General features: G+C 40.8%; 1 protein-coding gene across 3 annotated transcripts in view; it reads left to right on the forward strand.

Moving 5' to 3' along the window:
• The window catches only part of kynu (kynureninase), a 176,257-nt gene that overhangs the window by 43,282 nt on the left and 109,435 nt on the right, over positions 1-23,540 (forward strand). For all 3 annotated transcript variants that reach the window (XM_043694093.1, XM_043694092.1, XM_043694094.1), the window contains one exon: positions 17,424-17,613. In XM_043694093.1, the coding sequence (XP_043550028.1) occupies positions 17,445-17,613 (169 nt within the window). In that variant the 5' untranslated portion in view covers positions 17,424-17,444. The remainder of the gene's footprint in view (positions 1-17,423; positions 17,614-23,540) is intronic.

The raw sequence follows: 23,540 nt of genomic DNA on the forward strand, positions 1-23,540 counted from the left end.
TAAAAAAAAAATGGGTGATGGTGAGATGGGTAATCTGGGTTGAAACTTTATTGCTGGAACAGCACAGCAGGTCAGGCAGCATCCAGGGAACAGGAGATTCGACGTTTCGGGCACAGGCCCTTCTTTAGGAATGGGTAATCTCACAGGATAGTGGCCAATTAAGAGTTTCTTTGGAAATTTGGTGCATTCTTTTTCATTTTGTAATTATCTCCATTCTCTTATTAAAATGCTTATGATGTCTGCTGTAAAGATGCCTTTGATGTAACCTGTAGGAATGGCCTGATTGATCATGAAATGATCAAAAGGAGGGAATGATAAAGTTTTGGAGAAATAATACTAAAATCCTCAATTTTGTAAGTCTCCATTTTGAAATAATAACTTAACTTTTAAAATGACTAAGCTCAGTGTCCAGGGGAACAAAATAAGCATCGCACAAATTTTGACAAAGTCTAGCATTTGTCTCTTTCTCGTGACATTGGCTACAACAAAATGACTAGACTACAGATTGTAACCGAGGTATTGATCTATAACTGACGTAAATAATGCACATAAATGGCTTTTGTTTAACCTATGTGAAACTATATTGAAAGCATTAATTATCTGATTCACATGCAGTGATGAAAATAAAAGCATGTCAGCAACTTGGTTTGACAACACTAAATTTATTAATTATCTAATGAGAACCTAATTAATAAAGAAACATTATATAGTGAGAATTAGAGAAAATGAGATAATCATGCAGCTTAAGAGAATAAATTATGCTGCAACCTTAATAGAATTTAGATATATTTTATGATCATATTCAGGGATATCTATAGTTGAAACTCTGGATTATTGGCTATTGATCCCTCGCTGGCTTAATTACGATAAAGTGTGCTATTTTGGTAACGTATGTGTGGTCTGAGAATTTATGAGTTAACATCTCCCTCTGAGCTAAAAAAAATTATAATGATTCATGATTTACATTTCAGTCATAAATGATTGCCGCCCTATTGGAAGGCTGTACAGTCATGTTCTAGGGTTTCCAGCCTATGGAAATATTTTGGCAATATCCACCCATTTAAACATTCAAATATTTTTATTAATGAGCTGATTCTATTCCCATATCATTGAGTCATTTATTCATCGCCATACACAGGTGCCATTCACATTTACTTCATATTCACATCAAAGAGAATCCAACATTTTCTTCTTTGCTGTCACTGTCCCACTGCACGCTTCCCAGCCCACACCATGGCAACACCACTGTCTCACTCCAGGCTTCCCAGCCCACACACTGGCAACACCACTGTCCTGCTCCAGGCTTCCCAACCCACACCGTGGCAACGCCACTGTCCTGCTCCAGGCTACCCACTCTACACCATGTCCATGTCACAGTCCTGCTCCAGGCTTCCCAGCACACACCATGCTGCCATCAGAGGCCCACTTCATAATGAAATGAGAGTCCCACTCCAGGCTTCACAGGCCGTCCAACTGATTCTGTTGCCAAGTTGCCTCTGCAGATGCTGCCAGTGCTCTGGAATCCATCAAAGCCACTTTTCTGCTGAAGAGGTCTTTTTATCAGATAAGTGTAAGAAAAAGAAGAAGGAAGAAAAAAGAACAATTAAAAAGCAGGTGAAGAGATCAAACCCAGGCACAGGAGCCTGGAAACTGCATGCTCTGCTGTCGCCATCTTCTGTCTTGTGTCTTATTATCTTGTGGTTTTTGTTGGGGTGGAATGCCTGAATGAATCACTCGACATCTAGAGTCTACTTCCAAGTTCAAAGCTTGTATTGATGTTACACCAGTGGGAAGATAACCTCTAGGGATCCAGAGCTTCTTCACTGAACAAAGGAATGACAGAAACTTTTATCCATTTGTTTTCAGCCTACCTTAGTATTTACAAACCAACTTCAAAATGATCATATTATTGAATAATTACATATATATCCAATCAAGTCAATCATGTGTCTGCCTGATCAGTTTATGGACAATTATATGATATTTTCCAGACATCCTTATCACCTATTCTTGGGTTCTCACTGTACATCCTAATCAACCACATTACAATCATTTTAACCTGTTATTCAATCCTCCCTGCTAACAGGCTGAGGGATTTCCCTTACTCTCTGAGGCTGACTGTCCAACTGAAATTCAGTTAAATCCTTTAATTTTTTTTAGATTAGATTCTCTACAGTGTGGAAACAGGCCCTTCAGCCAAACAAGTCCACACCGACCCTCCGAAGAGTAACCCACCCAGACCCATTTCCCGCTGACTAATGCACCCAACACTATGGGCAATTTAGCATGGCCAATACACCTGACCTGCACATCTTTGGACTGTGGGAGGAAACCGGAGCACCCGGAGGAAACCCACACAGACACTGGGAGAATGTGCAAACTCCACACAGACAGTCACCTGAGGCTGGAATTGAACCTGGGACCCTGGTGCTGTGAGGCAGCAGTACTAACCACTGAACCACCGTGCTGCCCCATGTCTGCTACTTTTAAAACTCCATTGTTCGCATTCATATATGTACGTGTATATGTACATACCATTGCAATCACTGGAAGGATCTTATTTAATGTGAGTCAAGCTTTTCCCCTTCTATCCCATTTTAATTAGCAAACTTTGAATTGGATTATAAGAAGAGCTTCTATCTGCTTCTGTGCTTCTCAAGGCTGCCTTTTATCAAAACTATCTCTATGTAAGCAATGACTATATTTTTACTTTTTAATAAGATCGCATTGTCTGATTTTTTTGGACTGTATAATCGCCAGACCACAACAACACGACGGTTGGAGGAAGAGCGCCTCATCTTCCGCCTAGGAACCCTCCAACCACAAGGGATGAACTCGGATTTCACCAGTTTCCTCATTTCCCCTCCCCCCACTTTGTCTCAGTCAAATCCATCGAATTCAGCACCGCCTTCCTAACCTGCAATCTTCTTCCTGACCTCTCCGCCCCCACCCCAGTCTGACCTATCACCCTCACCTTGACCTCTTTCCACCTATTACATTTCCGACGCCCCTCCCCCAAGTCCCTCCTCCCTACCTTTTTTCTTAGCCTGCTGGACAAACTTTCCTCATTCCTGAAGAAGGGCCTATGCCCGAAACGTCGATTCTCCTGTTCCCTGGATGCTGCCTGACCTGCTGCGCTTTTCCAGCAACACATTTTCAGCTGCTTCATCTAACAATCTACTTTGGCCATTTTAATGTCAATGAAAAACCACAGGTGGGTGTTTTATGTAAACTAAGAACCATGGGCAGTCTGAACACTTACAAAAGGAAGGGACAAGTAAGACTGTCAACAATGAGGTAAATGTTTATATCTTGGGAGGAATATAAAGTAGCTGTTTTAAAATTTCAGAATGACTGTAGACCTCTTTTTCAAATTTATTCTCACAGCTCTTATTTCTTTTCTGCCCTAAAAGTCCAGATCATCTCTCATGCTTTTACACTCCAGGGAGTATAATGGTAGTTTACTCAACGTTTAATCAGAGGGCAATCATGTCATCCCAGAACAAGTATAGTGAACCTTTGTAGCACCCCCTCTAGGGCAATTTTGTCCTTCCTTAGATAAGGAGACCACAACGGCACACAATTAGCCAGGCACTGTCTCATCGATGCCCTGTAAGAGAGTTGTAACACTTTATTTATTGTTGTACTCCAATCCCATTGTATTGAAAACCAACATGCCATTTGTCTTCCTAATTGCTTGCTGTACCTGCATGTTAACTTTCTCTGATTCAGGTAAAAGGACACAAAATCCTTCTGACTGCAAATATTTTTCATTTTTCAACATTCAAAGTGCTTGTCAAATCCTCCTAAAATAGATTTAAAACAGATAAAATGCTGTTCATGATTAATTACAATTACTTATGCTGAATATTTTTCATGAAACATGTTGTCAGTTTGGATTATTGACCTCAGTTAACTTATTCCTATGGAAAAACGTATAGATTAAAATGACACCAAGTAGACAGTCACGTAACTTTCACACAATTAACAATCTATGTTCTTTAGTTTACATTTTCTAACATAATTCTTTCAATTCCCCTTGTGACAATACATTGGTTTTAATAAGTGTATTTTGTCCTGGTTTTGTTTAATGAAAAAAGGTTGAGACAGAGGTGCTGAGCAGTTTTCTCAAAATGAATCAAGTGAACAGCTTGTGAGGCCATGGGCTTCTTTTTTAAAAAGAAATGGGAACAATAGAAGCAACCTGAATGGGTGTGGTCAAACACCCACAGAATGTGGATTTTAGGTTTTAGCTTTCTGCAGTTGCTCGGACCTTGAAGTCGGAAGTGAAAGCTCTTACTCCATTGTCACAGCTAAAAGTTGAGGTTCACTTCCTGCTGCTAGAATTATATGTGAGACAATCTATTTTATTGAATTTGCCTTTGCCAAGGGTGGGTTTATGTGATGTTATTATATTGGCATAGTTACTAAGTAGTAGTTTACATATATTTATTTTGCTAAGCATTTTGATAGAGCTACAGTTAAGGCAATGCTTTTCTTTAATTTTTATTTTAACTGTACTGTAAAATAAAACAAATTTTGCTTAAAGCTGGGTGGTTTGACTAATTGATTTGCATCTGGAACATGATGCCTTATACTTACTTTTAAAATTAGAAAATGTTAGGATCGAGGCTATCTTCTTAATATATTTTGAGAGAGTTTGGTTTGGTCCATAATACCCTATATGAAATATAATTGTGCATACATAAAACTACATCCTACTCTTATAGCGTTGAGTTCCAAGTATCATGAATCTGTTGCCTATTCTTGTGGTGGACAGTATGGGCTTAGAAGATGTTGTCAGAGTAGTATCGGTGAGTTGCTGTATCTTGTGGAATGTGTTAGATAGAGTGTCAATCAAGCAGGTTGCTTTATCCAGGATAGTGCGTGAGTGAAGTGTGCAGCATGTCAGCGTCACTGTGAAGCAGGCTTGTATGAATGTGTACTAAATCAGTGTCACAGTGAAATAGCCTTCCTGTACATGGGTAACATTGCTGTTTCTTGCTTGTATTCACCAACCATGTGCATACTCATGGGCATCTGCAACCAATTTGACCTGGCCTCGGGAACCAAGGTAAATCGAGGCAAGAGCAAGGCCATCTTCTCTGGAAAATGGGCTGAACAATCTTTTATTCTGTTCATGGTGGGGACAGATTACATGAAGGTGCTAGGAATATGGCTTAGAAGGGTTGGGGCTTGCACATAAACTTGGGAGGATCTTGTTGTCAAGGTGAGGCAGGAACTGGGCTTTTGAAAGCAATGTTCCCTCTCCATTTTGGTAAAAACCTAGTCATCAAGTGTGGGGCACTCTCTCTGTGTTTGTGGCTGGCACAGGTCTGACCCATTCCCAAAACCTGGGCCGTTGCAGTCACCTGAGCCAGCTTTCACTTCATCTGGAGGTCTAAGATGGACCAGGTCTGTTGGAATACTAAGCACCAAAACCTGGATAAGAGAGGGAAGAACTTACTCAATGCCACCCTTATCCTGAAGGCCACCTTTTTGTGTGGCTGCATCAAGTTGTGCGTAGACTCTTAGTATGCAAACACCAAGTGTCACTATGTACATAGGATCTACCTGTCCTCAATGTTGCGAAGGATGGGACTTGCCTTAGCATCACAGAACACTCTAAGTAATTGGACCATTCCATATCACCTGCCTTCATAGAGAAATTTGCGAATAAAAACACATTTGACGACAATTTCATCAAATAGCGTCCTCAAGATGCTGTAGCAAAAGGAGAGGATGGATCCTTTGTTTCTTGAGCAGACTGTCAAAGTCAGTTGGTAGAATGCCTCTTCATCACAACTTTTCAACAAGCACCAAAATATTGTTTGGCTGATGGTTAGAAGGGTGCTACCTTTCAGATTATTCATTTTTGTCCGGACCCTCCACACCACTGCATGCTGCACTCAAAACAGTTGCAGATGTTAGAGACTGTCATCCGTCTCCTTCTGGAATGTGCCTTTGCAAAGGAAGTCTGGAGAGAGATGCAGTGATTTTTGTTGAAGTTCACCCCAAGTGGCTCTGTGATGTCGGACCATGCTCTATGGTCTGTTCCTTGGGATGCACACTGAGACAAACAACAGCTGCACCTGGAAGAACATCAACTCGGAGAAAGACACTCTTTCTTAATGAAACTTATTGGTTTTCCAGTGCAAAGAATTGACCACGACTGAGTGTTGCAGGCTGGCACATTCCAAGGTCGTGGACTACGTGTTGAGAGACGCACTAAAGCTTTGGACAGCTGCTACTAAAGTGCAGTAGAGAAAGACCATCATTTATGGGGTCTTTCTGCTGAAGTGCAATGCGACTCCATTCAGTTATTGGATTCTGTCGGTGTGTCAAACGCACGCAATAGTTTTGCATAAGTAAGAAATACCTGGGGTTTGTCTGTTTTCCGTATGTAAAGACTGTGTCAGAATCAAATTGTTCTAGTGACTATGTATGTATATTAGGATTTTTTAATGAATAAGCATATTATTAGAATTGTAAAATGGGCTGGGACAGGTGTGTAACATGTCAGTGTCACTGTGAAGCAGGCTGGGTGGTGTTTGGGACTGGTCAGTATCACGGTGAAGCAGACTGAGAGAGCTGTGTTAGAAGACTATGTTGGAAGGGCAATAATGACAGGAGATACAAACTGGCAGCAAACTGACTTTTGATATCACAGAAAAACAGGTGGATGATTGGTCGTTATTTCATCTGTGCTGTTTTTGATTGGCTAATAAATTAATAACAGGAGACAATATTACATCTGAACAGTATAGTTAGAAAAATCACCTTTTCAACCTTCAACATCCAAAATAATCAATTGAATAGAGTAGAGCTTGCTAGGTAGATGATGTGTTACAGCTGGAGTCTGTGGGAGCTGTTGCATGCAATTACAATCCACAATGACCACATCTGCAGCAAATGTTGGCTGCACAAGGAGCTCCGGCTCAGAGTTAATGAATTAGAGTCCAAACTTTCAACACAATGGCGTATCAGGGAGGGGTAAAGTTACTGGGCAAAGTATTTCAGGAGAAAGTCACGACCTGTAGATGGATGGCACCGTGGCACAGTGGTTAGCACTGCTGCCTCACAGCGCCAGAGACCCGGGTTCAATTCCTGCCTCAACTGTCTATGTGGAGTTTTCACATTCTCCCCGTGTCTGCATGGGTTTCCTCCGGTTGCTCCGGTTTCCTCCCACAGCCCAAAACTGTGCAGGTTAGGTGAATTGGCCAAGCTAAATTGCCCGTAGTGTTAGGTGAAGGGGTAAATGTAGGGGAATGGGTCTGGGTCGGTTGCCCTTTGGACGGTCGATGTGGACTTGTTGGGCCGAAGGGCCTGTTTCCACACTGTAAGTAATCTAATCTAATCAAATATTAGTTTGGTTTGTATTCAAGAACAAGGGACACAAGTATTGGGATGGAGAAAGTGAGGACTGCAGATGCTGGAGATCAGAGTCAAGAGGGTGGCACTGGAGAAGCACAGCAGGCCAGGCAGCATCTGAGGAGCAGGAGAAATGAATTTTCGCCAATGAACGTTGATTCTCCTGCTCCTTCGATGCTGCCTGGCCTAGTGTGCTTCTACAGCACCACATTCTTGACACGTATTGGGATCTAGAATTCAGAGTTATAGGATCTTCAGCCACTGTTCCTGGTGTTGATCGAGGCATAGACTGCAATAAGGTTTGAATTGATCAGAGCTCACTCTGACCTATCACTGGAAGGATGAGTGATTTGACTAAGCACCATGGTATAGATTGCCATTCAAGTTGAGGAGACAAGAGAATTATAATAGTAAAGGGACATAGCACTGTTATGGGAAATAGACATTGTTCTTTGCAGCAAAGACTGAATGTCCTGAAGACTGTGTTGCCTATCTGATGCCAAGATTCAGGACATCTCTTCTAGGCTGGAAACTAATTTGGAGAAGAACGAGGATCCAGTTGTAATGGTTCCCATAAGTACTAACAACATAGGTCAGGGGTAAATTGTAAAATTAGAACTACAATCTCAGGATGACGACTTGAGCCATGTTCATATTTCTGGAGAATGTGGTTAGAGAGGTGAAGGTGAGGGTCAAACATTGGTTTAGCACAAATACACTCCAATTTATGGGACATGGCACCTATACTGGGGAAAGGAACAGCTGTTCCATTTCAGTGGGTTCCATTTGAGCCATGCTGGGGCCAGCGTCCTGGTAAATCATTTGACTTCGGTTTTAGATAGGGTTTCAAATGAGTTATTGAGGGTTTATTTGAAGGAAGTTTTGTGAAAATATTAAGAAATGAGAGAACAAAGGTGTTGGATAGTAAAGAGGTGAATGATAACCCAAGTGTGACGGGAAGGGTCAGAAAATATAAGCAGAATAGTGCAGCAGAAAATACAACCAAAGCAAGTAATAATGGTAAAAAGTCAAAGCTTAAGGTTCTTTATCTGAAAGCACACAGTATTTTTAACACAAAGGATGAGTTCATTGCACAAATAGGTAGTGTGGAGATGTGATTGAAGTGTAACCAAGATTAGAACCTAAATATTCAAAAGGTATTGAACACTCTGGATTGAGGTTGGGGAAATGTTATTATTAGGAGAAAGTGAGGACTGCAGATGCTGGAGATCAGAGCTTAAAAATGTGTTGCTGGAAAAGCGCAGCAGGTCAGGCAGCATCAAAGGAACAGGCGAATCGACGTTTTGGGCATAAGCCCTTCTTCAGATTCCTGAAGAAGGGTTTATGCCCGAAATGTCGATTCTCCTGTTCCTTTGATGCTGCCTGATCTGCTGCGCTTTTCCAGCAACACATTTTTAAGAAATGTTATTATGGGCAGTAATATTGGTGTGGGGTGAGTAGTCTTACAGGTGCAATCAATTGTGACATGGAATCAGTTTCGATGGGAAGTAAGGAATGAAAAATCATAAGTCGGAATCATCTGTAGGCCTCTGAAGAATTGCATCACCGTAGAAGTAAGTACAAATCCAGAAATAAAGAAAGCATGTCAGTCTTGGAGGCATAAAGTCATCGACATCTACAGCACAGATAAATGCTGTTTGGCCCATTGAGTCTATGCCAGTCAAAAACATTCAACGAACTATTCTGATCCCATTTTCCAGCACTAGGCCCATATCTTTCCATGGCTTATCACATAAGTATTCATCTAAACACTTTTTCAATGTCATGAAGGCTTCTGACTCTCTGACCCTTGTAGGCAGTGGTACCACCACCCTCTAAGTGAATTTTCTTTTTCCTTACGTTCCAGCTTAACCTCCTGCCTCTTATCTTAAATCGACACCCCTGGTCATTGATCCCTCCAACTGGGGGAAATTGCCTTCTGTCCACTATTTCTATGTCTTATTATCACAAATAGATTACTAACATTTCAGGTTACCATTGATTGCTTTTGTCTGTCTTTGTACTCTGAAGATCTCCTCGAAACACAACTGCTTTGCTAGGGACCTTGCTACAAATTATTAAAAATGGCAAAAACACGTCCATCCAGCTCTATTAGCCTCTCAGTCACAGTGCCTTAATGGGGAGGCTAAGCAGTACAGAGAAGCAAAGAAAGAACAAAGCTTGTACATTGAACCCCTTTACCAACTGGGATATCCTGCCCCATATGCCCAAAGACCTGGGAGTCAACAATCAACCTTTAAAATCACATGAAGACCCATGGTTAAAACCTAAGGTTCTGCTCCAATGTCCTTTATCAACTCAAAAGACTGCCAACGACAATGAGCTTTCACTACGTCGTATATATCTGAAAAGTAAGGTCTCTCGTAGATGTGCAGTTGTCTACCCCAGAAATTCATTTACTTGAGAGCTTGGTGTTTGGCAATATATGAGCCCTCAACAAGGAAGGTCAATGTTTTGTCAGTTGGTTACATTGTGTCAAAAGTGTGGCCGAGGAAAGGCGCCAGATCTTCATGCACTACCTCAACACGTACCCACAGATACCAGTAAAATAAAACAAAAAACTGTGGAAGGTGTAGATCTGAAACAAACAAAAGCAGAAGTTGATGGGTAAACCCAGCAACTTTGACAACATTGGTCCATGAAATCATATGAAGTGGAAGAGGAGCAGGCAACATAACCCCTTAAACCTGCTCTGCCATTCAATAGGATGGATGATCCGATGTGACTCATGTCCACTTTCCTGCCCTTTCCTTGTAACCCTTCATTCCCCTACTGATCAAGAATCTTTCCATTTCAGCATTAACTGCACACAAGGACTATGCCCCCACAGCTCTCAGTGGCAAGGGGTTCCAAAGATTCACACTCTCTGAAAGAAGACCTTCCTTCACATCTCACTTTTAAATTGGCATCCCTTAATTCTGAGACTAGTCCCTCTCACAGGAGAAGAAACATCCTCTCAGCATTTATTCTGTTAAACCTTTAAGAAACCTAGAAGCTTCAATGAGATCTCCTCTCATTCTTCTGAACTCCAGTGAATAGAGTCCCAACTGGTTTAATCTTTGCTCAAAGGACAACTTTCCATGCTGGGAATCATTCCAGTACACCTTCTCTGAACTGTCTCCAATGACGAACCTTTCTTTGATAAGGGAGCCAAAATTTCTCACAGTATTCCAGATGGTGTAAGGAGATTTCAGTTATCCTTAAGAATAATAAGATGGTTATGGTAGAGGATTTTGACTCTCCAAACGTAGACTGGAACTGCCATAGTGTTAAGGGTTTAGATGGAGAGGAATTTGTTAAGTGTGTACAAGAAAATGTTCTGATTCAGTATGTGGATGTACCTACTAGAGAAGGCATAAAACCTGACCTACTCTTGGGAAATAAGGCAGGGCAGGTGACTGAGGTATCAGTGGGGGAGCACTTTGGGGCCAAATTTAATTCTATTAGATTTAAAATAGTGATGGAAAAGGATATACCATATCTAAAAGTTGAAGTTCTAAATTGGAAGAAGGTTAATTTTGACAGTATTAGGCAAGAACTTTCAAAAGCTGATTGATGGCAGATGTTGGTAAAGGGATGGTTGGAAAATGGATGTCTTCAGAAGTGAGACAACGAGAATCCAGAGAAAGTATATTCCTTTTAGGGTGAGAGGAAAGGCTGGTAAGTATATTTAATGCTGGATGACGAGAGAAATTGAGGTATTGGTTAATAAAAAGAAGGAAACATATGTCAGATATAGGCAGGATAGTTCGAGTGAATCCTTAGAAGAGTTTCAAGGCAGTAGGAGTATACCTAAGGGGGAAATCAAGAGGGGAAAAAGGAGACATGAGATAGCTTTGGCAAATAGGGTTAAGGAGAATCCAAAGGGTTTTTATAAATACATGAAGGACAAAAGGGTAACTAGGGAGAGAATAGGTCCCTCAAAAATCAGCAAGGTGGCCTATGTGTGGAGCCACAGGAGATGGGGGAGATACTAAACGAGTATTTTGCGTCAGTATTTACTGTGGAAAAGGACATTGAAGAAATAGGATGTGGCTAAATAGTTGGTGACATCTTAAAAAATGTTCATATTACAGAGGAGAGGTGCTGGATGTCTTAAAATGGATAAAAGTGGATACGTCCCCAGGAAGGATGTTGTGAAACTCGAAAGGGTTCAGAAAAGATTTACAAGGATGTTGCCAGGGTTGGAGGATTTGAGCTACAGAAAGAGGTTGAATAGCCCTGGGGCTGTTTTCGCTAGAACTTCGGAGGCTGAGGGTTGACCTTATAGAAGTTTATAAAATCATGAGGGGCATGGATAGGATAAATAGACAAAGTCTTTTCCCTGAGATGGGGAGATCCAGAACTAGAGGGCATAGGTTTAGGCTGAGAGGGGAAAGATATAAAAGAGACCTAAGGGGCAACTTTTTCACACAGAAGGTGGTGCATGTATAGAATGAGCTGCCAGAGGAAGTGGTTGAGGCTGGTACAATTGCAACATTTAAAAGCTTCTGGATGGTTATCAAAATAGGAAGGGTTTGGAGGGATATGGGCCGGGTGCTGACAGGTAGGACTAGATTAGGTTGGGATATCTGGTCGGCATGGACAGGTTGGACTGAAGGGTCTGTTTCCGTGCTATACATCTCGAGAACTCTCTGACTGTATGACCTGATCAGGTGTGCCCTAGAACTCTGTGGGAAGTTAGAGAAGTGATTTCTAGGCCCCTTCCTGAGATATTTATATCATTGATAGTCACAGGTGAGGTATCGGAAAACTGGAGGTTGGCTAACGTGGTGCCACTATTTAAGAAAGGTTGTAAGGAAAAGCCAGGGAACTATAGACCGGTGAGCCTGACATTGGTGGTGGGCAAGTTGTTGGAGGGAATCCTGAGGGAGAGGATTTACAAGTATTTGGAAAGGCAAGGACTGATTAGGTATAGTCAGCATGGCTTTGTGCATGGGAAACCATGTCTCATGAACTTGACTGAGTTTTTCAAAGAAGTAAAAAAGATGAAGGCAGATTAGTAGACGTGATCAACATGGACGTCAGTAAAGCATTTGACAAGGTTCTTCATGGTAAACTGGTTAGCAAGGTTAGATCGCATGGAATACAGTGAGATCTAGCCATTTGGATACAGAACTGGCTCAAAGATGAAAGACAGAGAGTGATGGTAGAGGTTTGCTTTTCAGACTGGAAGCCTGTGACCACTGGTGTGCCACCAGATTAGTGTTGAGTCCACTACTTTGTGTTATTTATATAAATGATTTGATGTGAACATAGGAGCTACAGTTAGTAAGTTTGCAGTTGACACCAAAATTAGAAGTGCAGTGGACAACGAAGAAGGTTACCTTAAAGTACAACAGCATCTTGATCAGATGGGCCAATGGGCTGATGGAGTCTAATTTAGGTAAATGTGAAGGGTTGAGATGGATATGGGCCAAGTGCTGCCAAATGGGACGAGATTAGGTTGGGATATCTGGTCGGCATGGACAAGTTGGACCAAAGGGTCTGTTTCTATGCTGTACATCTCTATGACTCTATGTGGTTTCACCAGCACCTTGTAAGGTTTTCAGTAAGAATTCCCTCTCTTACACTGCAAACCCTGAGATAACAGCCAACATGCCTTTAGCTTTCCTGATTACTTGCTACTACTGTGTGTTGATTTCTGTGTCTCTGAAAGGGACTATAATTGTCATGGGTGGTTTTACTCTGCATATTGACGAGACAAATCTGTTGGGCAAGTGTAACATGGAAGACAAATTTGTTGAGTGCATCAACGATTGTTTCTTCCAGCCCTACATTAAATAACTCATCCAGAAATAGGCTATTTTGGATCTAAGCAATGTACAATGAGGCAGAATTAACAAGAGATCTCATAGTTAACGATCCTCTCGGGGATAGCAATAGCAAGATGGTAGAATATCAAATTCAATTTGAGGGAGAACAACTCTAATCTCAAACTAGTGCTCTCCACTTAAATAAGGACATAACAGAGGTATAATGAAAGATTAATATAAAGTGAGCTAGGGAAATAGACTGAAGGGAGGTCAATAGATGTGCAGTGACAGATATTTAAGCAGTTGTTTCACAATGTTCAGTAAAACAAAAATTCTGATGAAAAAGAAGGACTTGATGAGAAGAATGTGGTTAACAAAAGAAGTCAAGGAACATATTAAATTAAAAACTAAGCAATACCAAGTGGTAAAAACTAATGGTAGATCAGAGGATTGGCAATTGTTTGAGGAGCCAGCAGAGGATCACTAAAAAGAGAATAAAAAAGGATATTGATTGTGAAAGTAATCTGACAAGAAATATAGAAACAATCAGCACAGTCATAGCTACAGTTAATATGGGACCTTGGAGGATGCAACTAGGAATCCATAATAGGGAGCAGGGAGATGGCAGATTATTTTCAAATAATATTTTACATCGGTTTTTAGTGGAGGATACTAAAAACATCCCAAAGCTATAAGCCAGCTGTTGTGGGATACAAAATTTGACAATTGAGTTAAACTAAAGGCAAACAAATGGCCAGGACCAGAGGGACTGCATCCAAGGGTTTTAAAGGAGGTGGTTGCAGTGATAGTGAAGGCATTGGTTGAAATATTCTAGAATTCCAGCTTACCAATGTGTCACCCCTGTTCAAGAAGGGAGAGAGATGGGAAGTAGAAAAATATAGGCCAATTAATGTAGCATCTGTTGTTGGAAAATGATGGAGTCCATTCTTAAGAAAACATAGCAGGACATTTAGAAAAGCTTGACATCAGAGAGTGAACATGGTTTTTTGAAGGAGAGATATTGTTTGACAAATTTACTAGAAATCTTTGAGGGTAGGTGAAACAGGGATGATAAACGGAAACCCATAGATATTGTGTATTTGGATTTCCAGAAGACTTTTGATATGAACAAAGAGCAAAGAAAATTACAGCACAGGAACAGGCCCTTTGGCCCTCCAAGCCTGCACCGATCCAGAATCTCTACCTAAATCTGTCGTCTATTTTCTAAGGATTTGTATTGCTCTGCTCCCTGCCCATTCATGTGTCTGTCTGGATACATCTTAAATGATGTTATCATGCCCACCTCTACCACCTCCACTGGCAACGCATTCCAAAAACCCACCATCCTTTGCGTAAAGAACTTTCCATACATATCTCCGTTAAACTTCTCCCCTCTCACCTTGAACTCGTGACACCTAGTAATTCAGTCCCCCACTCTGGGATAAAAGCTTCTTGCTATCCACTCTGTCTACACCTCTCATGATTTTGTAGACCCTGTCAACCTCCATCTTTCTAATGAAAGTAATCCTAATCTACTCCAGTTGATATAAATTGCCACATTAAAAGATTATTGCATATGATAGAAGCTCACTTTATTGGGGATGATGTACAGCATGATTTGAGGCTTTGTTAACACACTGAAGATAGAGAGTCAGGATTAATGGGCCTTTTTCAAACTGGAAAGGCATAACTGCCACAAGGATTAATCCAAGATCTTCAATTATTAACTATCTTTATTAATGTCTTGGAGAAGGAAGAGTGTTCAGTATTCAAATTTTATGAAGGCACAAAAATATGTAGGAGGGCATATATTACGGTGAGAACATAAGAAATCTGCAAGAAGATACACATAGGATGAATAAGTGGACAAAATCTTGGCAGTTACAGTTTAATTTTGGAAAGTGTGAGGTCATGCACTTTGGTATTAATTTTTTTTTAGATCAGATTCCCTTCAGTGTGTTAACAAGCCATTTAGTCCAACAAGTTCCCATTGACTCTCGAAGACTAACCCACCCAGACCCAATTCCATACATTTAACCCTGACTGGTTGGAAGAATCAAAGTCAGACTATCACTTAAATGAAGAGTGACTCAGAAAATTGCAGCACAGAGGAATCTAGGTGTTGCGCATGAAACATAAAAAAAATCAAGTAATCAAGAAAGTAAATGGAATTTTGGACTTGATTATTATGAGGTTGGCGTTTAAAACTAATAAAGTCTTGATTCAGCTATACAGGATATTGGGGAAGCCACATCTGAGTGTATTGTGTCCAGTTGTATTCTCTATTTATGAAAGAATATATTGGCACTGAAGGGAGTTTAACAGAGATTCTGTAGGCTATTTCCTGGGATGAAGGGATTGTTTTATTGAGAATATCTAAACAGGTTCAGCCTTTGTTGCTGTGTCATCATAGTCTTACCGGACCATAGGTGCTGCTCTCTCATTAGAGAGAGAAGTGACTGGTGGTGACTTAGCCTGAGGGCCACCAGACAAGCGAGGGAAGAGGTTGAGAAGGAGAGTTCTTTGTGGTAATCTCAAACCAATGATGCAAATTAAACCCACGCTGTTGGCATCACACTGCTCTGTGAACCAATGATCTAATATTCTTTGATTCTGAATGTGCTTGATAAAGTAAATGTTGAGATGTTTTCATTAGTGGGGGAGTCTTGAAATAATGACGCACTCTTTCAAAATTGAGATGGAATGGAATTTGTTCTCTCAGAGGATAAAGAATGTCTGGAATTCCTGACTGCAAAATGTTGTGGAGGTTAGATGATGAGAAGTATCTAAAGAAGAGCTTGGTCGATTTTAATAAGATTGAGGAATTGAGGGCTATGAGGATTGGCTCAAAAGAGGAGGTAAGGCCAGGGGCACATCAACCATGACCTTACAGAAAGGTAAAGCAGTCTTGCGTGGCTGAGTGGTCTGTACCTACTCCTATTTCTTCTGTTCACTTGTTTTTATGTGTCAAACCTCTTTAGTTGTTACCTCTAGAGCCACAATAATCCAGGAAGTGGAGTAAATTAGACCGCATTCCTTACTTGTGCCTAATGAATTATGGACATGCTTGGAGAGTTAGGAAATGAGTTAGCAGCTGCAGAATTTCCAACACCTGGCCTGCTGTTGAAGCTGCAGTATTTCAATGGAAGATCCAATTCAATTTCTGTTTGAAAGTAACCCCTGGAATGTTCATAGCAGGGGATTCAGCAATGGTGATACCAAGGAGAGATTCTCTCTTGTTGGATATAGTAATTGGTTTGCACCTGTTGGGTGCAAATATTATTTGTTTCTCAGCCTTGATTTTAGATTGTTATGCATGAAAACCCAGACTAGTTCAGTAACTGAGCAGTTGCAAATAGTACGAAACACTAAGCAATCATTAATATACATTCCCACTTTTGACATTATGATGGAGGGAAGGCCATTGAGGAAGCAGCTGAAGATGGTTAAGCCTAGGACACGACACTGAACCTCTGCTTTACTGAAGCTCTTGGGCTGAGATGATTGTCCTCCAACAAACACAACAACTTTTCTTTGTGCTATTTATGACTGCAACTACTGGAAATCCTTCTCCCTGATTTCTGCAATATTTGTTAGGACCTTTTTATTCCACACCCATAATGCTGCAGAGTATATTCACTCACATCTCACATATTTGAGTCCAGTTATTTTGATATGTTTGCTCTTCAGCTGTAATGAACCAAGTGCCTCTAGCATAACCACAACTGTATGACAGTCATTATTGTGTAAGTGAAGGGATTCATGCAACATTTAAAAATGATATTAAATCTTCTAGCAAGATTTCTGTAGAAGTAAGCTTAAACTGGTATTAGCAATTTATCTTCTAACTAGTCAATGTTTCTATTTAAAGTGAAATGCATAATATATGCACTGAATATACAAGAACTTTTTAAATCGCAGTTTAAATACTGATAACAAACATAGAATGCTGGAGAAACTCAGCAGGTCTGGCATTGTCTGTGGAGAGAGAAACAGAGTGAAAATTTTGAGTCTGATATGAACTGGAAATGTTAATTCTGTTTCTCTGTCTACAAATGTTTTATGGTGCTCTTGTCGTTTTGTCTTCCTTGCATCCAATCCCGACATGCCACATCATGTTTCCTCGGAATAATACAGGAGTACCATGAAAGCCATTTGAAGACAGGCATGAACACTTTCTGTTTTGTGCGAATGACTTTAAATTACAAAGAGCATTTCATTTTAAATTGCAATTTACTTTATGTGAGTAACCCATTTCTTTTCTTCCCCTTTTAGAGTGATTGCAGCTTCTCAGCCATGGACCGACATTCTGACAATTCCCCAGCTCGCAGGTTAGAATCTATTGCCTCCATTTTAGGGTGCAGCATTACTGATGAGAAGCTTGCAAATCATTTGGATCAAGAAGATGAATTGCGACATATTAGAGACCAATTCCATATACCCAAAATGAAAGACCTCCCTTTTGGTAAGTTCTAATGTTCTAATAGCAACAGAGTACTGATATTTCATATTGAGTCGAGAAACATAAAACTTTAGAGTTTTACGATCAGTGGTTGTAGGAGCAGAAGTGGCCATTTGGCCCAGTGAGTTTGCTTATTCAATGAGATGGTTGCTGATCTGATAACCAGATGGTAACATAAGGAAAGCCTTTTATATACAGGGAATGGTTAAGATTTGAAAACACTGACTCAGTGCAGGGAATGTACATTTGGTCACGACCTTCAAATGGTACTGAATAATTATCAAAGAGAAAATATTTTTATGGCTGCAATGAAAAAATGGGTGAGTTCGATGAGCTGTATTGTTCTTTCAGACTTGATGGACTGAATGGCCTCCTTCTGTACTGTCCTGTGATTCAAAGCCATTCTCTATTACTTCCAAGTCTATTTTTCTGCCTCTTCACCATAACCCTAACTTTATTCACTGATTAAAAGTCTGGCTATCTCAGCTTTGAGTATTCTAAATGACCTAGCCTTGACAATGGCATGTGGCTCAGTGGATGGCATGCTGCCTCACAGCACTAAGGCCAGATTTCAACACCAGCCTGGTGTGGCATTCACATGTTCTCCCTGTGTCTGCGTTGAATTTCCTCTGGGTGATCTAGTTTCCACCCACAATATAAAGATGTGACATTTAGGGAGAATGTAAGGTAACAGGGATAGGGTGGTGGGGTAGGTGTTGGTGGGATGATCTTTGGAGGGTTAATGTGAACTTAGTGGGCCAAATGGCCTGCTTCCACATTGTAGGGATCCTAGTTCTCAACGGTAAAACATCCCACAGATTCACAGCTATCTGAGATAATAATTCCTCTTCTTGATTGTAAATGAGCAATCCCTTTCCTTGAGATAATACTCTCTGGCCCTAGAATCTCCAAAAAGGGAAAACATGCTCTCCACATTTACCCTGTTCAGGCAATTGAATCTATATGTTTCAATATGGTCATGCCTCATTCTTCTAAATCCATGGGCATTGGCTTAATCTTTCCAACCTCATTCATAGCCATGATCAAGCGAGTGAAACTTTTCTGGACTGCCTCCAATGTCATTGTATCTTTCCTTCGAAAAAAGGGCCAAAACTGTTCACTGTATCGAAGTGTGGTCTGACCACTGCTTTGGATAGTTTTAGCAAGAGCTTCCTGTTTTTATACTCCATTTCCAATGAAGTAATACATAACAATACCTGTGCCTCTTGTTTTATTATTTTTGCAATGCTCTTAATTTCTTTTCCATGAAAATTGATTCAAAGTAGTTAGTCATCACCTCTGAAAACTCCTGGTCCACTGTGAGGACTGTAGATTCCTTCCACCAGCATCTTCTTCCATTACTTCACCAAATAGGATTCTACATCTCCTGATCATATCTTGTTGCTACATTTATTCCCTCCCATACACAAAGTTACCTCATTTATCTTTCCTTCCTGTCTGCCCTTTTGAAAGTCACAAACCCTTAAGTTTGTTCCTAGCTTTGATCTGCTTGTCACCATGTCAGGAATGTCAGGAACCATAACTCTGTAATGACTTTATGATATTAGATCATTAACCTCCATCTGTGCTGTTCATCTATTTATTTTGTTCTAAACACTCTGTGCACAAAAAGCCATTCATTTTGTTGTTTTGCCATTTTTCTCCTTTTAACTTTCTGTACTATTTTTAAATGTCTGTACATTCTGGCCCTTCCTGTCTCAGTCTGAGCAACATTATCTAGATGCCTGCTTGTAACGTTGCCATAATCCTTTTACTTTGTAAGCCTACATATCCCATTTCCAGAGACTATGCCCCCTCTAATTTGAGTAAAGCCCTCATTATTCAGGTCGTCAGGACACAGGTTCCAACATGGTTTGTGTGAAGCTTGTCCATGAGTACGCCTCCCTTCTACCCCATTACTCTTGTGAGTGATCCATGAAACAAAATCCATTAGCCCACACCAACCTTTGAACCAAGCATTTAACTCCTTGGGCTAAATCTTACATTTTCTTGGCTAAATGTCAATTTTGTTGATTGTCATGAAGGGTTTCTCTCTACAAGATCTCACTCATTTATCACCAAATCTGCCTTAATAATTGCCAACCTTATTCCCATGACATCCCTCGAGTTCAATTCTAGTCCCATTCTCTCACTTGCTGTACCCAGAACCATTTGTGACTGCTGGGACATCCTGGAATGGATTAGCATCTCTAGTCCAATCTTAAATAGGCCACTTTGCACATGGACACATACTGTTAGTTGAGAGTTATCCTGCATGGTTCGTGACATTTACCCCCAATATGACTGAAAAGAAAAAATCAGTGCCCCACTTTATGGGTAGTGACCTGGAGGCCCTGTTGGATGGAATGATACAAAGGCAGGACATACCTTTCCCCAGCTCCTGCAGTGGATGCGATGACACCAGATCATGTTTCCTGTTGAAGGGCTTTTGCCCGAAACGTCGATTCTCCTGCTCCTCGGTTGCTGCCTGACCTGCTGTGCTTTTCCAGCACCACTCTAATCTAGACCAGACCATGTTAGCCCTGTCCCAGTTTGCCACCCCAGTCTGTATGTTTTTTAGCAGTCTGGAGAAATCCACTCCAGCAGTGTAAGTGCCATCTGCTCTCTGATGCCTTATGCTCACTGTATCGCTGTTACTGTACCCACCTCCCATTAAGGCTTCCGCTCTACCTCTTTTACTATTGCTTAGACTATTTTCCCTCACTTGCTGTCACTTACCCCAGCTGCCAGATGTGTTAACTCTTTCTTGGAACATAAATCCCCTTCACCAAAACCAACAGCTGTGCCATCCACTTTCATCTCCCTTCATAACTGCAGTTCTGTCATTATAGGAGGAAAACTAATAGGGTAGAACGAATCAAGTTGTGTGTGTGTATGTGTGTGAGAGAGAGAGTGAGGGAGGCATATTGATGACATTTGGCTCTTCACCCCTCATGTGGTTCTGACTGCCAGGATCTTTATCTTTTAGCTTGCTGACCCATGACTAGTGGAGTTCGACATGGGTCAGTGCTATAACAATAACTGTTTACAATATATATTCATGACTTTGAGGAAAGAAGTAAATGTACTGTAGCCAAGTTTTCAGACAACACAAAAAGAGGTGAAAAGGCAATTTACAAGAAGGATACAATAGCTTGCAAGAGATATTGATAGGTTAAGTAAGTGGGGACAAAGATGACAAAATGGCGTATAATGTGAAAAAAACTTAAAGTTGTTCATTTTGGAGGGGAGAGCAAAATAATAATATCATTTAAATGAGGAAAACTGTGGAAAGCTACAACATAAAGGGACTTGGAGGTACTTGTGCACAAAACACAGTTGCAGCATGTCATCTGGAAGGCTAATGGAACATTGACCCTTTTTTCATGGTGTTTGGAGCATAAGAGCAGGGAGGTTGTAAAAGATGCTGGTGAGACTATATCTTGAGTACTATGAGCAGTTTTGCTTTCCTTATTCGAGAAAAGAAATTATTTCAGTGGAGACAGTTCAGAGAAAGTTCATTCGGATAATCCCCATGATGGAGGGATCGCTTTATGAGCAAATGTTAAACATGTGGAGACTTCTTATTTGAATTTAGAAGACTGAGTTGTGATCTGATTGAAATGTATAGGATTCTTAAGGGGTTTCTCACAGTAAATTCTGAAGAGATGTTCCCTCATGGGAGAGTCTGGAACTAGAGGGCATAGCGTCAGAATTAAGGCATCCAATTGAAAACTGAGATGAGGAGAAATTTGTTCTCTCAGAGGGTTGAGAGTCTTTGGAACTCCTTGCCATAGAGAGTTGGAGCGCAGAGGCCTTGTGTATATTTAAGGCTGAGATAAATGGATTCTTGATCAGTGGGGTTCAGTGCACAATCCTTTATCCGAAATGCTCGGGACCAGCTAGTTTTCAGAATTCAGAATTTTTCGAATTTCAGAATAAGTGGCAGCTTGATGGTGAATTTTTAAAAAAATCTTTCCAAAGAATAGACTTACTGTGAGTAAAATGGGCGCTGAAACAAAATTGAGGCCTGCCAGTGCTGAGCCATGCCCCCACACATCGCATCTGAGTAACACGTGTCGAGTGGGTATGGAGTTGGGTTAACTGTTTGCACGCCCAACCTTAGTTATGAGAAAAATACTTCACCAAAAAAACCTTCAGACTTTGGAGCTTTTCGGATTTCGGGATTTTGGATAAAGGGTTGTCTACCTGTATCAGGGTGACAGGGAAAGGTTGGAAAGTGTACATGAGGAATATTCTTTGATATGTAAATCCCAGCACTTCTTTTAAATTACATTCTCAAGATAGCTTTTCTAACAATAAATGTGAAGTCTGTCTGTGTCCCAATGTTGAGTCAGACTGACAAGCCCTCTGCACAGTTTCACAGAGTGTTACATGGATTCAAGCCGTTTTTGAGCAAAATAAAAAGTAATTCTGCAAAAACAAATTCACCCCATAAACCTATGTGTGTGTATGTAGGAGGAACAGTGTGAGTGTGCATAAGACCCCACTGCATGATACACACACACACACACAAGAACATAGAAAAGAACAGCATTAAACAGGCCCTTTGGCCCACAATGTTGTGCCGAGGATTAATCCTAACGTAAAATAAAATAACCTAAACTACGCACCCCTCAATTCACTGCTGTCCATGTGCATGTCCAGCAGTCACCTCAATGTCTCTATTGACCGTGCTTCCACCACTACTGCTGGCAATGCATTCCATGCATTCACAACTCCTATATACTCACACACCAATGCAGACTCTCTCTCATATGCATACACAGATACCCCCTGCACTCACACCCACACATACCCTCTCACAGCTACATACCCCATCACACTCACACACACACCCACTTAACCAAGCTCACACACACACACTCACACCCATACGCACACGCTCACATGCACACTCACTCTGTCACTCCTACACACGCACACATTTAGGTTTATGGGGTGAATTTGTTTTTGCAGAATTACATTTCATTTTGCTCAAAAACAGCAAGAATCCATGTAACACTCTGTGAAACTGTGCAGAGGGCTTGTCAGTCTGACTCAACATTGGGACACAGACAGACTTCACATCCATTGTTAGAAAAGCTGAGCTATCTTGAGAATGTAATTTAAAAGAAGTGCTGGGATTTATATATCAAAGAACAGAAACCAGCATATCCCATTCTAAGAGATGAAAATTTTAATCTAAAGTGTTTACTGTATCACATCTCCATAACACTGGACTCCTTTAGCTATAAATTCTGTGATCATGATCTTATCCTCCACAACCACCTGATGAAGGAGCGACGCTCTGAAAGCTAGTGCTTCCAATTAAACCTGTTGGACTATAACCTGGTGTTGTATGATTTTTAACTTTCTTAAATCTAGAATATCATTTGAAACTTTTTAATTTGCTTAACTATCTCCTTTTTAATATCATTGTCACATATTTGTTATATTAAGAGGCAAGTACCTTGCTAGCTCATATAACTAACTCTTGTAGCACAGTGATAGTGTCTCTACATCTGGACCTGAAGTCTTAGATTCAATTCCCAGCTGCTCAAGAAGCGTGCAGTAACATCTCTGAACATGTTGATTTGAACACATCTATAAGCTTATCCTAAATTATCAAGTGAACATCATATTTGCAGAACAGACTTTTCAAGGAGGAGGACTGCAGATGCTGGAGATCAGAGCTTAAAAATGTGTTGCTGAAAAAGCGCAGCAGATCAGGCAGCATCAAAGGAACAGGAGAATCGACGTTTCGGGCATAAGCCCTTCTTCAGGAATGAGGAGGGTGTGCCAGGCAGGCTAAGATAAAAGGTAAGGAGGAGGGTCTTGGGGGAGAGGCGCTGGGAATACGATAGGTGGAAGGAGGTTAAGGTGAGGGTGATAGGCCGGAAAGGGGGTGGGGGTGGAGAGGTCAGGAA

The sequence above is a fragment of the Chiloscyllium plagiosum genome, chromosome 7 (assembly GCF_004010195.1).
Source record: "Chiloscyllium plagiosum isolate BGI_BamShark_2017 chromosome 7, ASM401019v2, whole genome shotgun sequence".
Classification (NCBI taxonomy): Eukaryota; Metazoa; Chordata; class Chondrichthyes; order Orectolobiformes; family Hemiscylliidae; genus Chiloscyllium; species Chiloscyllium plagiosum.